A 14,015-nucleotide genomic window follows, 5' to 3' on the forward strand; every position below is an offset into this window, starting at 1 on the left:
CCCGACTCTGCATAGGTTTGCTTTGTTTAAGTAAAACAACATTCAAACATAATGACTGGAACTTGTAGTTAGACGAGGAATTAATATCAAAGCCCATACAGAAGTAGGCAGCATTTTGAACGTTTCGAATAAATCTTAACATAATGGCTGAAGGTTTTAGTTAGACGCCAATAGATATCAAAGCCCATGTAGAAAGAGGTAGTACTTGTGAAAGCTTACGTAAATATGGTTGTTTAATGGCGTCCTACAGGTAAACATCTCTTCGGGACAAAAATAGCCACTTAACAACACCAGGGTGGGCCATTAAGCACAATCCCCTGAATAAGAGAGAGCATTAAAATGTCCATACAAAGCATCTTAAATGTGTATGGGTTAAGATATCTATTCAACGTCTTGGCATAATCTCAAGTCATTATGCTGCGGAATATATAAATAGCCAAAACTCTTACCTCGGATAAGTACGAAAAATCCAGCTGACAGTTCATTCAACTTGAAATCCAGGCTGAAAACGGGAGAATCTAAAGGATAAGGAAGCAACGTAAATATTTGAAATAATAATCCGCGAAAAGTAATTCCATAATACCTTTAACTTTGCTGTTTACATTCAGTAGACGGGTGCTTCGAATCGAAAGACAAACGAATGGTTTTCAGCCCAGAGATAAGCGTTTAAACACTTTCTTCCGCTTTTAATACAAATATAAAGAATTGTTTTTTGTGACGGGAATTTTATTAGAAACCGCAATTAACTGGGCTATTATTCTAAATCCGTGAAAAAAACATGGCCCTATAGTTACAGAAGTAGTGTATATTTGGAGATATTGTTTCGGTCAAACAAGATAACTTAAAAAACAATTATTTTTGTAACATCCAGTATAACCGACATATATATTTTTAAACGTTTTTGTTTCTAAAAACTTTAAGCATGGCCTGGTGGCCTACCCATCCAAATATTTAAAGGTCACTAAAAACTAACATATTTACGCGTTTTAGGGGAGAAAGATCAATCACTGATATACAAAACGATTTATTTTGTACGGTATTAAATAATAATAAAAACTTTTCACAAAACATGTTTTTGAATTTGTCCGAGGTTAATATGTTTAGTAATTTATAAACTGGCGGTTGACCAATTTGATTTGATTTTTGTTACAAGTCTAATTTTAAAGCTGATGCTGGTTTAACATTGGAAAAGGCTACTCTTGGTTTTGCCAAGCGTGATATTGCAAACGATTCCATAAATGGGTGAATTGAAACCAATTTCCAGATTCAGGGATTGGCAAAAAACAATTACATGGAGAAATTGGAAGCTTAATCGCAAACTGAAAGCTCGAAAGGCATCATTGACACGGAAGAATGCACACTCAATGAGGTGGAACGAAGATGCTTACAGATATAACTACCTGGCATTTTACCTACCCCAGGTTAGGAGAGTTAACAAAGTTTTCCGCGGAGTCTAATGATTTTGGGTACAGTGCAGTGAATGTTAATTTCTAATTTTTTAAGATATGTAATAAGGATGCGTGCATGGATTATGCTGAAATAAGTTTCGATTTGATTTTGCAGGCATGAGCGTCACTACATTAATAACCTGGACCTTTGACTGACACCAAAACCCAGCAAAATTCAGCAGTGCTTTTTAACTTCAATATAAAAGTCGTAAAATTGGGAAAAAAATCGACACTTCGCTGTTTACAAACGTTTAAACAAAATCGTTCCCAACGTAAAATTCATATAAAGATGAAAGCGGTAAAGTTAAGGTGTGCTTAAAAACAAGTCATTAGTTTTACAAATCCAGATCTTGAAGGTCCTTTTTAGTTTCGATTTTCGGATAACATTTTTCTTTTTATAGAAAGTAGTATTGGCAAGCAGCCATATTCTTGTCCGCGTTCAGCGTGGATAAATGTATTTTGTAAAATGAAAACTCAACATCAATCAAGAAATACAAGCGTTCATGCAAACGGGGTTTACCCCAAGCGCACGGGGAAATAACCGGACACGAGAAGAACATTTTCTCCGAAAAACTTTTTCCCAAACTGGGGTGCGAAAAAAGGCTGTTGATAACAATGCACCACATTATGACGACATAGCAGCTTATTGTGATCTAACAAACATATGTGATAATAAGTGTGATGACGTTCAAAAAATCAATTATGACAATCGTCATAATGACGTCACAAAAACCAATAACCATTGAAAAGGTCGAAATACAATAAGCTCAGTAAAAACTGGTAAAAATACGTAATTCGAAGTTATGACGTCACAAACCAATTTTTGACCAGGTGTTACGTCATAATGCGGAGGACACACTTCAGCAAAACACGAAAATGAGCAAATTTTAAACAAAAAAGTGATTGTCTTGTGTTGTATTACTAGTAGAAAAATTGTTTAATTGCGTTTAATCTTAAAATAAACCGATTCTATGAACTTGTTGATTGTCAGGCGGTGAGTCAAATACTGGACAAAAATGGCTACAATGGCAAGATTCTAGGTTCCAATTGGTGCCACAACTCTGTATCTTGGACAACAGGGTATAGAAGTGAAATACAGCCGTCAATAACAATATTTCAAAAACACATATCTCGTGAGCATTGAAATGTTTAAGTTTCCTATTTTTTAGTTTAAAAGCCTCTTTTGGCGATTAAAGTTTTATATCAAATAGACAATTTAGCTCCAGCATTTTGTATTTGTGTAAAAATTTTTAATGTTTAGAATTGTAGCTAACCCAATTATGACGTCACACAAAACATCTCGATTACAAGACAAAAACGCGAAGTGAAAAAGCGGTTTAAGCGCACAACGATTCAAGACCTTCACTTTTAAGCATGAATTGCCCACAGCACGAATAGGTGTGAAGTTGTATAAGCATGTACTTCTATTTAAACCAATAAATAAAGTGATGTGATTTAACGATATGTGATACAGAATTTTTTTAATTATTTTGCGATTAGGCGAATTTTACCAGTAGCCACTTAATGTTGAGACAAACTTTTTTTCGCACAAATTCTACAAATTTAAACTAAAGTTAAGTTTTATATGGAATTCATTGATGTAACTAACGCTGGGGACAGAACTGTTACAATTTGTGGGCTATTTTACGAACTTACGGAAAACATTACTGCATCGTTGGAATATGATAGTCATAAATATAAATGTTTCCTCTGTGACGCCAGAAGTACGTCACAAACAAGTAAATTATGACGTCACACGTCCAATCTTTGACGTCACACATCGAAATTACGCTTGTCTATGACGCAACAGCAGTAAGACATCAAAGGTGATAGATATGGAAATAGCACAGTATACAAAAAATAAACACTAACAACGTTACGTCATCGACTTGACGTTTCAAACATTGTGACGTCAGCATTTAGAAGTAGTGACGTCACACATATAGCGAGGACAACAGAAACGCCGTAGCTTCGAAACTAATACAGCAGCAACTGGTTCTAGCGTGACGGAACATTACGTCGCACGTCGGTATGACGTCATCACGACACGCTCGTGGAGTGACGTCATAGCGAGGCAGGTAAACGTGACGCGTCGATCATCTGGTGTAGTAGACGCGGTAGTAGAGTGTCTTGGACCGCCAGAGAGAGTAGCTGTTGTCGAACTTGAGTAGGTAAACCCCCCGGCCTGGGTAGCGATGTGACCCCGCGTTGACCTCTTGGTGGGAGTCGCGACGATAAACGGGGACCACTTCGTCGATCGGGGGCCGGTTGGGGTCGCCCAGGGATCCACGCTCCGGGTCTGCTCCGTCTAAAGGTATAAGGGTTGTTTATCGCGAGTATAGAAGCCGACTTTGCTTTTTTACAGAGAGGCTCAAATTTCTTTCTGCTAAATATGACGTCATAAAATGCCTGCCGGGAACATTTTGTAAAACTTTTATTTTTTATTAAAAAATTTGCCAACATCTGTTTAAACTTGACATGACCTTTATTTGCTCAAAAATAATTTGAATGATTGCATCATAATTTCCTGAAAAAAAACGTTAAAATATTAAATTAAACCTACACAGGTGTAAGACCTTTATTGATACATAACAATTTTACTTTTGGAGGTGATTTTAAACGTTTTTAAACGCCGAGGTGATAAGTTCGGAGGTCAAGAGTTCATCACTCAACGAAGTCTGATTTTGTTTCAGCACTGGCTAGTTTTTTAAAACCTCGGCTATCTAGTTTCAAATGAGTTCAACCGCTATTGGTGACTAGACGATTTAATTTTTTGCTGACTCACCTTCGTCGGTCTCTTCTTCTGAACTTTCACCTACTTCGACCGATACTTGATTCTGATTGGTTGAATTTGTCCACTCAAAGTACACACCGAACCCGAGGTCGTAAGAATCAGTGGCGAATTCCCAAAACACATAAGCGCCTAAAAACACAGTTTTGTTAGCTGTGAAAAACAACTTTTTTATAGGTTTTTATAAGCACATTCTTTCGTGCAATACCCTGGGGACCTTTGAAAAGGTTTCCTGGAGTCTGTAGGCCTTATAATGATTATAGTGCAAGCAAGACTAGAAAAACAACTAGCCTTTGGTGAGGTTCGAACTCACGACCTCGGCCAAAAAAATGCGTTGTTATCGTCCGTCAAGTCGACTCCCAGAAGGGCTTCATACCACTATGTGTACGATTTTTGGTGCAAAACATGTTATTGGGTTTGGGAAACAAAGTTTATATAAATCTATAAACACATTTTATTAGTGCCTCCCATGGGCACAGAGCATGGTCAAAATACAATAACAGCTATGAATAGTGACATAACGTTGCTAAATAAGAAGTCATTACACTTGCACGTGCACGTGGAAAGTTAATCCTGGACTCTAACCGGAAATAAATTGGTCATCGCGGGGCATTATAATGACGTCATAATGCTCAAACGGTTGAGGAACATCCGGTCATATTACGGCGCGATTTTTTGTTATTCGCTGTAAGTGATTAATTACTATGAATGTAAAATGGGGAAAATCGTTTCAACAGGGAACAATTAAATGGAAATAGGCTCTTATCCTGATTTCAAACAAACTAAATGTATTTTTTTTATGATTTTGCTCATGACCAAAAACAAATAGAATTGTCCGTTTTTTTCATGATTATGTTTGCTACTAATTACTATGAGCTTACATTTCAACAAAAGGACTCAAAACTATAAACTAACACAAATTTTCGCAAAAACCAGTGTTTAATAATGTACATGACTTGATTTTTTCTGCTGATGCTTACGCTTTAAATCACCACATTTTTGTCATTTTTATTGTTTTCTTATCAATGTTTCAGGTTTTATTTTCTGAAAGCTCTACAGTTTTGACCAAAATGATAACTTTCAACAAAATCCCTAGAGGTCAACAGTAAATTTCATTTTTTTATTTTTTTCAATAAAACTGGGATTTACTGTGCACGATTTGATTGTTTATGCTGATCGTAATTATATGTAATTTATCATTTTTAATGTTTTCGTATCATTGTTTTAAACTTTATTTTTGAAAATTAATGTTCTGCATTTCATGAAGATCCCTAGCAAAAGCGAGATAATACAGGGACTAAAAAGTATCCATAACCAAATAAAGCACTTATTTTACCTTCTTCGTGGGTTGGAACCCGGACGGTAACCACTTCGCCCCGACCCACCGAAAGAACCGACTCGGGGTCGCGCTTAATTTGACCCTTGAACTCCTCGATTTGGGGTCGCGTCCAGAGTGAGGGTTCAGCGATTCGAGCGATTGAAGCTGGAAGAAAATATAGGTAGAAAATGAGATGGACTACAAAATGTTTTCTGAAGTAAACAACGTAAAAAGCTTAATTAAATTGGGAAATGATTAAACTTTGCCTTAGTTGTTCATATAAACGACGGTGGTTTAAGCCCTATGGTTGAAAAAGCAAAAAATTGGTGGCATTGAGACGTAAGGCTAAGATTAAGGTTTAGAAATATTAAATACCTGCATTACAGCAAACCACTAACACAGATGTTAGGGAAAGCGTTGGAAAACAACAACATTTATAGACCTGGAAATATTTTGTTTTATTTTAAGCCTATCGTTTATAAAGGCAGCAGAATTTATGTATTTTTAAATTTGTAGATGAATAAAGAGTTGTTGCTTTGATATTCATTTCAAACGTCTAACTACAACCTTCAGCCATTATTTTAAGACTTATTTGAAGCTTTCTGTATGAGCATAATGTGTTGATATTTGTTGTACACCAAACTACAACGTCCTTAATGCCTAAAACATGATTATTATTAAACAAGTAACAAGGCAAACAACAAAAACAACAAACTTACCTTGAGATTATTTATTGTTCATCTAACCTTAGATGATAACTTTCTAAAACATGATACGCAAAAAAAAAATAAGTTACCTTCAGAAACGTCGTCTTCGCTCTCAGTTTCATCCGATTGTTCATTATTTCCATCCGCCGGGTTGGTGCCCCCCTCGGTTTGCTTATTACCCCCCTGTTGTTGCTGTTGTTGTATTTGTTCTTGTTGTTGCAGATAAACCTTCATGTATTGTTGGTAATGTTGTTCCTGAAGGTGCTTGATGAGAACTGCTTGCTGTGAAAAAACATAAAAAAATCTCCAGATATATTTTGAATAACTAAAAAAAAGTAAATACTAGAATACTTTTTTATTATAAGGCTAAAAAAGTAAATATTAAAAAAGTAGCATTTTATTGTATTATTCGTTGTTTTTATTCCAGCCCAGGAGTTCTTAAGTTTTTTTTTTGTCATTTCAACGGATTTTAATTACCCAGTGTGGAACATTATTAAAAAGTTATGATCTACAACCTATTAATACATAAACAACAAGGAAATGATTTCATTTAAACTTTTGAAAGTCTGTGTAGTTCCTTTTTATTTGTGTGTTTTAAAAGAGCTTCTTGTATTATTGAAAAATTAGCAATCAACCAAGTTAATTGTTGTCAAGTAGTAAATTGTTGGGCACCTTAAGATGAATATTACTTCTAGAATAGTATTTCTATGACCAAAACAGTTTGGGTAGACAGGTAGCTAATTTAATTTGTGTTTAGTTTTCACCTATAAATGCCCATTTTCAATTAAAGCACAGAGTAATTATAACTAGAGAAAATGACAAGGATGATAATAATGATGATTTAACAATAACAATATAAATCAAAAACATGGGTACACTATGCACAGTTCTTTAATATAGCTTGAAAATAAATTGCAAAGCCAAAAAGGTCGAGTAGATCGACAGCATCTTGATAAAGACGTTTCGATACAAACTTGTATCATCTTCAGTTAATGTGCTTCTCAGTCACATTGTATCGAAGCGTCTTAATCAAGATGCTGTCGATTTACTCAACTTTTTGGCTTTGCAATTTATGATCAAGCTAAATCAAAAACAAATATAAGAATATTTATCAAAATTATACTATAAATAAAACAAGGTGTCATCTAAATTGCATTGCAAACAATAGACATGCATATCATTATTCTAAACACGTCAATTTCCACATAGAAATAAATGACAACGTTGTTGTTTTTGCAAAGAAACGAACACAAACCTGTTCCTGATTGCCGGGATATTGTTGCGCTGCGTATTGTTGAAACTGAGCGTGAGTTTGCGCGTTTAAAGCCGTCATTATTTGCTGCCTAAAAAATATGAATTTATATGAAAAAAAGAATCACAAAAATAAAACTAAAAAATCACTAGTCAAATTTAGCCCGAATATTTCACATTTAGAAAAGTATTATAACTGGTTCAATAGTTAAAATGAGCTTAGTGTATGAAGTGCATGATTGCATGTTGAAAGTAGGTTAATCTAGATTTCCCAAAGCTGCTTTAAAGTAAATACTTCCTTCTGTGCAAATTTATCAGCTTTTCCAATAAAGCAATCCGATTACATTACAAAAGCACCCTACCACATGCTTCAACACAAACTACTTCAAAGAACTTTGTATAATTTTAATCAATTATAAAAAAAATTGTGAATTGACAATTCATAAAAGCAATTATTTTATAGGTCAAATGGTCAGCATTACTTCTTTTATAATTTTAAGCATTAAATCAGGAAATAAACAAATAAAACAATCAGTTTATCGCATATAAACCTCAGGTAAAAGTAAGAAAAGCATTTCTCAACCAAACAGCCATAACTTATTAGATGGCAGTGAACATTTTTCAGAGTGTGCATGATTTTGCTTGATAAAATAACGTCTTTTGAAGAATTTTTAAATGGAAATCAATTCAAAGACTTTTAAAGATTCAAACACTTTGTTGTGTGCCAGGGATGTCCAACCTGCAGCCCGCGGGCCACATTGCGGCTCGTCTGAAATTTTTGGGCGGCCCGCTAGTCATTTTCACTCCCAAGTAGTATTTTAAACGTTCAATATTAGCCTAATTAAAATGTACCAGTCAGTTTTTAGGGGCGCACTAATAGTATAGTATGGATAAAACAAATATAGAATTCTAAAGGCTTGTTATAACTCTAAAGAGCAGCACTTAATCTTGAAACTTAAAAGGTTCTGCGGCCCATTAAATTATTTCAAGTGTCAATGCGGCCCACTATAATAAAATGTTGGACATCCCTGTTGTAAGCCCTCAAGCAGAACCCGACAATTCACTTAAGCTTAGTTGGAAAGTTTTTTCTTACTTCTGATTCTCCTGCTCGCTCTGAAGTCTTTCCTCCTCATCTTTCTTGGCTCTCAACTCTTCCTCTCTCCTCCGATCCTCTTCCTCCTTCAAACGTTGTTCCTCCTCTATTCGTCGCTTCTCAGCTTCCTCAGCGAGTCTGCAATGAAACAGGGTTTAATTTCAATCACACTCATAAAACAAGGAAACATGTCATACGTTACAAACACTGGTGTACAGCAGCAGTCGAGAACCTATGGCTCACAAACCATTACAGCTTTTTTAATGATGCCATTATGTCTCTTTTGATGGGGAAATTTTGCCAGCAGATAAATCAAAGCTATTATTCTAGCATGATGTGAATAAAACTGTCCTCAGCCCTTTTTTAAACTGCATTTTTCATTTCATTAAAACAATACGAGTAGAAATTATTTCACCGCTTGGAGAGAATCCTATTTATCTATTGATGGCTGTTAGTCCGATTGAAAGAATCTCTTATTGTTTAAAAGGTCATATTTGTATCATGGCATTCTGTAATTAAAGCGTGTCTTTGTGTTTTATTCTGATACTGTTAACTGATTCTTTGGACTAAAAGTGCAGTGACCCGGTATATAAAATGAGACTAAGTTTGGCTTATAATTTAATATTTGGCAGGTCAATATATTCAGTTTTAGTTTATTATTGCCTAAAATTTTGTATCTGTGTGGACTAAAATGCACAGTATTGACTATATCTTGGTTTGTATAGCATAGCAAGAGCCTTAACACTTTACAAGTTGTTGATCTTTACCTCTGTTTTTCTCGTTCTTCGTGTTCTTTTTGGTGAGCGATCATAAATGGGGCGAACACTGGAACTTTGTGATCTAAGGTTTCTATGAACTTACGTCGGGCATCGTTTGACGACATATCAGCCAACGAACCCCAAACCCTCCTGGAAACAAAAAGAACAAAATTAATGCACCAAGTTTCATAATCTGACATAAAGTAGTATGAAAGACAAACTAAAAAAAATGCTATCATTTGATACCAACTGGAGTCATTAATATGGTCAGGTAAGCAAATTTGACAAGTGAAAACGAAAGGTTCACTCTTCCATTTAGGAAGTTTACTCTGCCATTGACGAGTGAAATGGTTATGATATATATATACAGGATATTATGCCAAAATTTGGTAGTTTATGTTTTCTTTCTAGTTTAATGTTTTTTAAAAAACTTTTTAAAGTAGAACTGACAAGTGCTATTAATCAAAAAAAGCTTTTCTGTTAATTGGAATTCTTAACCAACGTTTTGGCAACTTATTGAAATCACCTTTGTCAGGTTGAATGACAACGAAAGCGAAAGCAATGTTGGTTAAAAATTTCAATTAACAAAGGAGCTGTTTTAATTAATATATTACTATATGCCCGGTGGTAACAACCATTTATATATTTTTGACAAGTGTTGTTATGCAAACAGATGAAGACATACTAATAACTTAGTATACATAAATGTGGTAACAAAACAATGTTTTATCTTTATTACCAATAAACAAACAATACAGTTATGTTTTTAACTTTTAGGTTTTCATAAATACATTGTTCTACTTCTAAATAACCACCTTTGTATAATTTAAAGCTGAGTCAGTGATATTATAATTATACACATCAATGAATGAATTGACATGTAGAATGTTAAAAAAATTATACACTGTGTTTAATGTTACACACAAAGCACTGGCCATATTGCAAAAACACCATGGATGTGTGCAAATGCAATGGCAAAAGTTTTAACTTTTCCAGCAAAACAATGTGAAAAAAATACTTATGATGATTGTTGTACTATGCACCAGATTTTTCTGCATGTGATTTTTTATGGATTTAAAAAAAATGCTTTTTGTATATACATATCATGATATATGCCCAAATATAATATTGCCAGGAGAAATTGTTTGGACAATGGATTAAAAGGAAGGATATCGGTCTGTACAGCTCAATAATTCTACAGGAAAGCCTGTAAAAATTAATGTTATGGTCCACATATAAAACATAAGCTACATATTTGTTTCTTTAAACACATCAGCAGTCTGAGTGATTGTCAAGTAGTTTAAGGCTTAAATACTGGTTACTTTGAGCCGAAAAATGTTATTATAAATCTCTGTATGGGATTTGATATTCATTCTATGTTTAACTGATTGGTTCGCAACCTTTAGGGGCTTATGTTACATTTAATAAAATATAAACAGTTTGCGGTTTTGTTGCACTCGAATCGCACACAAAAAAATGAAAAAGAGAAAGGTTTGCAATTTAAAAAATTTGAAATATCTTTTGGCACCCTTGACTGCTAGTAATCTCATTAAGTTGGGAATTGCTGGTCTAAATACAACCTACAACCATTATGTTACAGAGTTTTTTACCTTCTATCGTGTCCGAACATATCCAAGTAGCCAATGTCAGGTAATTCATTTTGTTGGTTCAGCGGACCGTGTGATACTTGCTTCGTGAGCGCCATTAACAGAACTTTGTCGTCATATTCCATTTCAAAAGTACGCTTGCCTTCGTTATCTATGACAAAAAAGATATATTGTAAAATATTCTGCAGGCAAAACAAGGTAACTACAATGAAATAGGTCTAACAAGCACACCAATAGAAAATATTTATTTCTATTGCAAAAATTTTGTTTAAAAGTTTTAACTATTTCTTAGTTAAAAATCAGGCAAACAAGAATACTCCTTAGTTACAGAAAATATCAATTCTTAAAATATAAAAAACATGTTATAGGTAGTTTCAGATAAAAACAAAAATATTTTGCTACAATTTTACAGTTATTATTTTACCTCTGTAGAACTTAATTGCCATTTTGAAGGCCTCGAAAAGAGAAAATCCCCAGTATTCATCGTTTCCGTTTGTCGTTTCGGCAACCGAAATCTCGTTCAGTTTTTCAGTGATCTGCTCTGCCTCCCCCATTATTAGCAGCCACACAATTCCTAACGACTAAAACCTTAAAGCACGTCACCAAAACAAAAACACTCTTTGTTATTTAATTTACACTGATACAAAGCAGAAAAATTGATGCTCTGCCATGTTGAAAAGTGAAAACGCAATCGCAAAATGACAGAAGTTTGCCTTTACTTTTTTTAAAGGTTTTTTTTAGCTTTTCAGCAATATTTGACACTGTTTTTTAATATGAAATCATCTATTTTGATATAAATAACACAAAAAAAATGATAAATAATGGGGTTTCTAATTCAAAGTTGCTCAATAAATTATAATTTCTTGTTAAAAAAATCTCAAACAGCATTTTATTTGTTAATAAATGGGGTTAAAAAAAAGAAACAAATCTCCTTATTGTCGATGCTTCAAATTGTTCTATTTACTGCAATAAATCCAAAAAAAGAATATATCAATAAACTTCAGTGAAAGTAACAAAAAGTAGTACAGATCAAACCAATAAATACATAAGGCATGCAAATGTGAAACAGACGCACATAAATTTCAAATTATTTACTTGTAACAGCGTTAACATTTAATAACTATCTCTATCACTAAGTTGAACAGATAAGATAAATTTGATCTTCAGATAAACAGTGGCAATATTGCACTTGTTAAAATCACTGATGTTAAAATTTACTGACGAGTGCTACCAACAAAATCCATACAAAACTGCTGAAAAAATTTCAACTTTTCTACATTAAAAAAGTGCATGACATTTGAAATTAAGCATTTGAAATTCACTTTTTAACTTTGGCCTTTTGAACAACTAGTTCTTTCTTATGGCACTTGTTTTGCAAAGTAAATGTCTATTGTACCATTTGCTAATTTGGCCTTAACAGAACACTGTGTTTATTGTCACAGAAACGTAATTAAAAGTAAATCTCGGTCAACACACATCTATAAAAATAAATTAAATCACAATTTCCAACTAAAGCTTATTTTAAACGACTTATTTTAAACCTTACATGTCATTATAAACATTTTATGTTACTGTGATTAAGGTGACATTTATTTAAAACACTGCATTTTCCATTCTTCAGGATTTAAGTTTTAACTTTTATATATTTCAATAAAAAAGGCTTATATAAGATATAAACATAGGTATATATAGTTGGCTTTTCTACACACAATACTTTTTAAACATGATTCCCTAAACTAACAAACATAATAGCAGCATGTGAACGAGTGTGAATAGTTTGGATTTTACGTTGGATAGTCGATTTGCACGTAGAGCTGTCTGACGCCCACTTGTGCGTAGATGCTGTGAGCTTGACTCTGGATATAGCTCGGGTTTGCGTTTGGCGCAATCTGAATCTTGATAGTTCCGACGTAAGTGTCTGAGCATAGAGTCCAAAAATGAGGTTCATTGATGCGATAAACTCCGTCGAGTTGCATGACTCGCTGGTGGCTTCCGTGCAGCGTCAGGTCCAAGCTCTTTGGGGTTCTTTGCATCAAAATTCCAACGGAATCCTGCAGAAGAGGCACAACACTCACCGCAATGAGAAGTCCAATCATGAGCGAGCAAATCGGGTCGGCGATCATCCAGCCGAAAAAGTGCATGAGCAGAGTGGAAACAATCACGCCGACACTTCCCAGCGTGTCAGCCATGATGTGCAAAAACACACTGTGCATGATTTGGCTTTGCGACGCTTCTGGTGTATGATCATGACTGTGATCGTGAGAGTGTCCGTGATCGTGTGAATGTCCGTGATCGTGAGAGTGTCCATGATCGTGAGAGTGTCCGTGATCGTGAGAATGTCCGTGACTATGACTGTGTCCATGACCATGATCATGGCCGTGAGAATGTCCATGATGGCCGTGACCATGAAACACAAAAATTCCAACCATATTGACGATAAATCCCAAGACGGAAACAATCAGCAATCTTTCGTGCTTTACTTCAGGCGGTTCAACTAATCTTTCAATGGCTTCGGAAAGAATAAAAAATGCAATAAACAGCAAAAACAAGGCGTTGACAAAACCGGCCAGAACCTCGGCCCGTACGTATCCATATGAGAATCTGTCATTTGATTTCCATCTTGCCACAACGGAAGCCGCCAGTCCAGCGAGCAAAGCGGTGCAGTCAAAAAACATGTGAAAAGAATCGGAAATCAAGCCAAGACTGTTGCTCCAAATGCCCCAAAAGAGTTCCACGAAAGCAAACGACAAATTCAGCATCAGGAACAGAAAAATATTTCGAGAACTCTCGTCATGAATTATTGTGTGAAACCATCCTTTTATTTTCGATGTAAGCCTTAATCCGGGCTTGTATTCGCTGTCTTTGGCACTAACAGGAAGCATTTTGCTTGTATTTTGTGAAAATGCTACAAGCTTACGATTCTATATTTCGACCTAGCTTCTTATACAATTAAATACAGGTCTAAAAAATATTGAAAAGTAACTTTCAAATAAATTCATGTTATATTGTAAAGGTAGCAAAATTATTACCTAAATTGCGCAT

The 14,015-nt window shown here is 34.7% G+C and overlaps 2 protein-coding genes across 2 annotated transcripts; both read right to left on the bottom strand.

Annotated features, from left to right (window-relative positions):
* Positions 1 to 1,573: 1,573 nt before the first annotated feature.
* LOC146139068 (Golgi resident protein GCP60-like) lies at positions 1,574 to 11,559 on the bottom strand. The gene is made up of 9 exons (XM_083391160.1): positions 11,398 to 11,559; positions 10,977 to 11,124; positions 9,376 to 9,516; positions 8,609 to 8,746; positions 7,520 to 7,607; positions 6,354 to 6,546; positions 5,576 to 5,722; positions 4,234 to 4,371; positions 1,574 to 3,756 (listed from the first exon to the last, which is right to left on the bottom strand). The coding sequence occupies exons 1-9, from the start codon at positions 11,525 to 11,527 to the stop codon at positions 3,545 to 3,547; spliced, it is 1,335 nt and encodes a 444-aa protein (XP_083247286.1). The 5' UTR covers positions 11,528 to 11,559; the 3' UTR covers positions 1,574 to 3,544.
* A 2-nt stretch (positions 11,560 to 11,561) lies between these two features.
* Positions 11,562 to 13,943, bottom strand: LOC146139069 (zinc transporter 7-like). The gene has a single exon (XM_083391161.1). The coding sequence runs from the start codon at positions 13,853 to 13,855 to the stop codon at positions 12,758 to 12,760; it is 1,098 nt and encodes a 365-aa protein (XP_083247287.1). The 5' UTR covers positions 13,856 to 13,943; the 3' UTR covers positions 11,562 to 12,757.
* Between the last annotated feature and the right edge of the window lie 72 nt (positions 13,944 to 14,015).

The sequence above is a fragment of the Ascidiella aspersa genome, chromosome 6 (genome assembly GCF_963924565.1).
Source record: "Ascidiella aspersa chromosome 6, kaAscAspe10.2, whole genome shotgun sequence".
Classification (NCBI taxonomy): Eukaryota; Metazoa; Chordata; class Ascidiacea; order Phlebobranchia; family Ascidiidae; genus Ascidiella; species Ascidiella aspersa.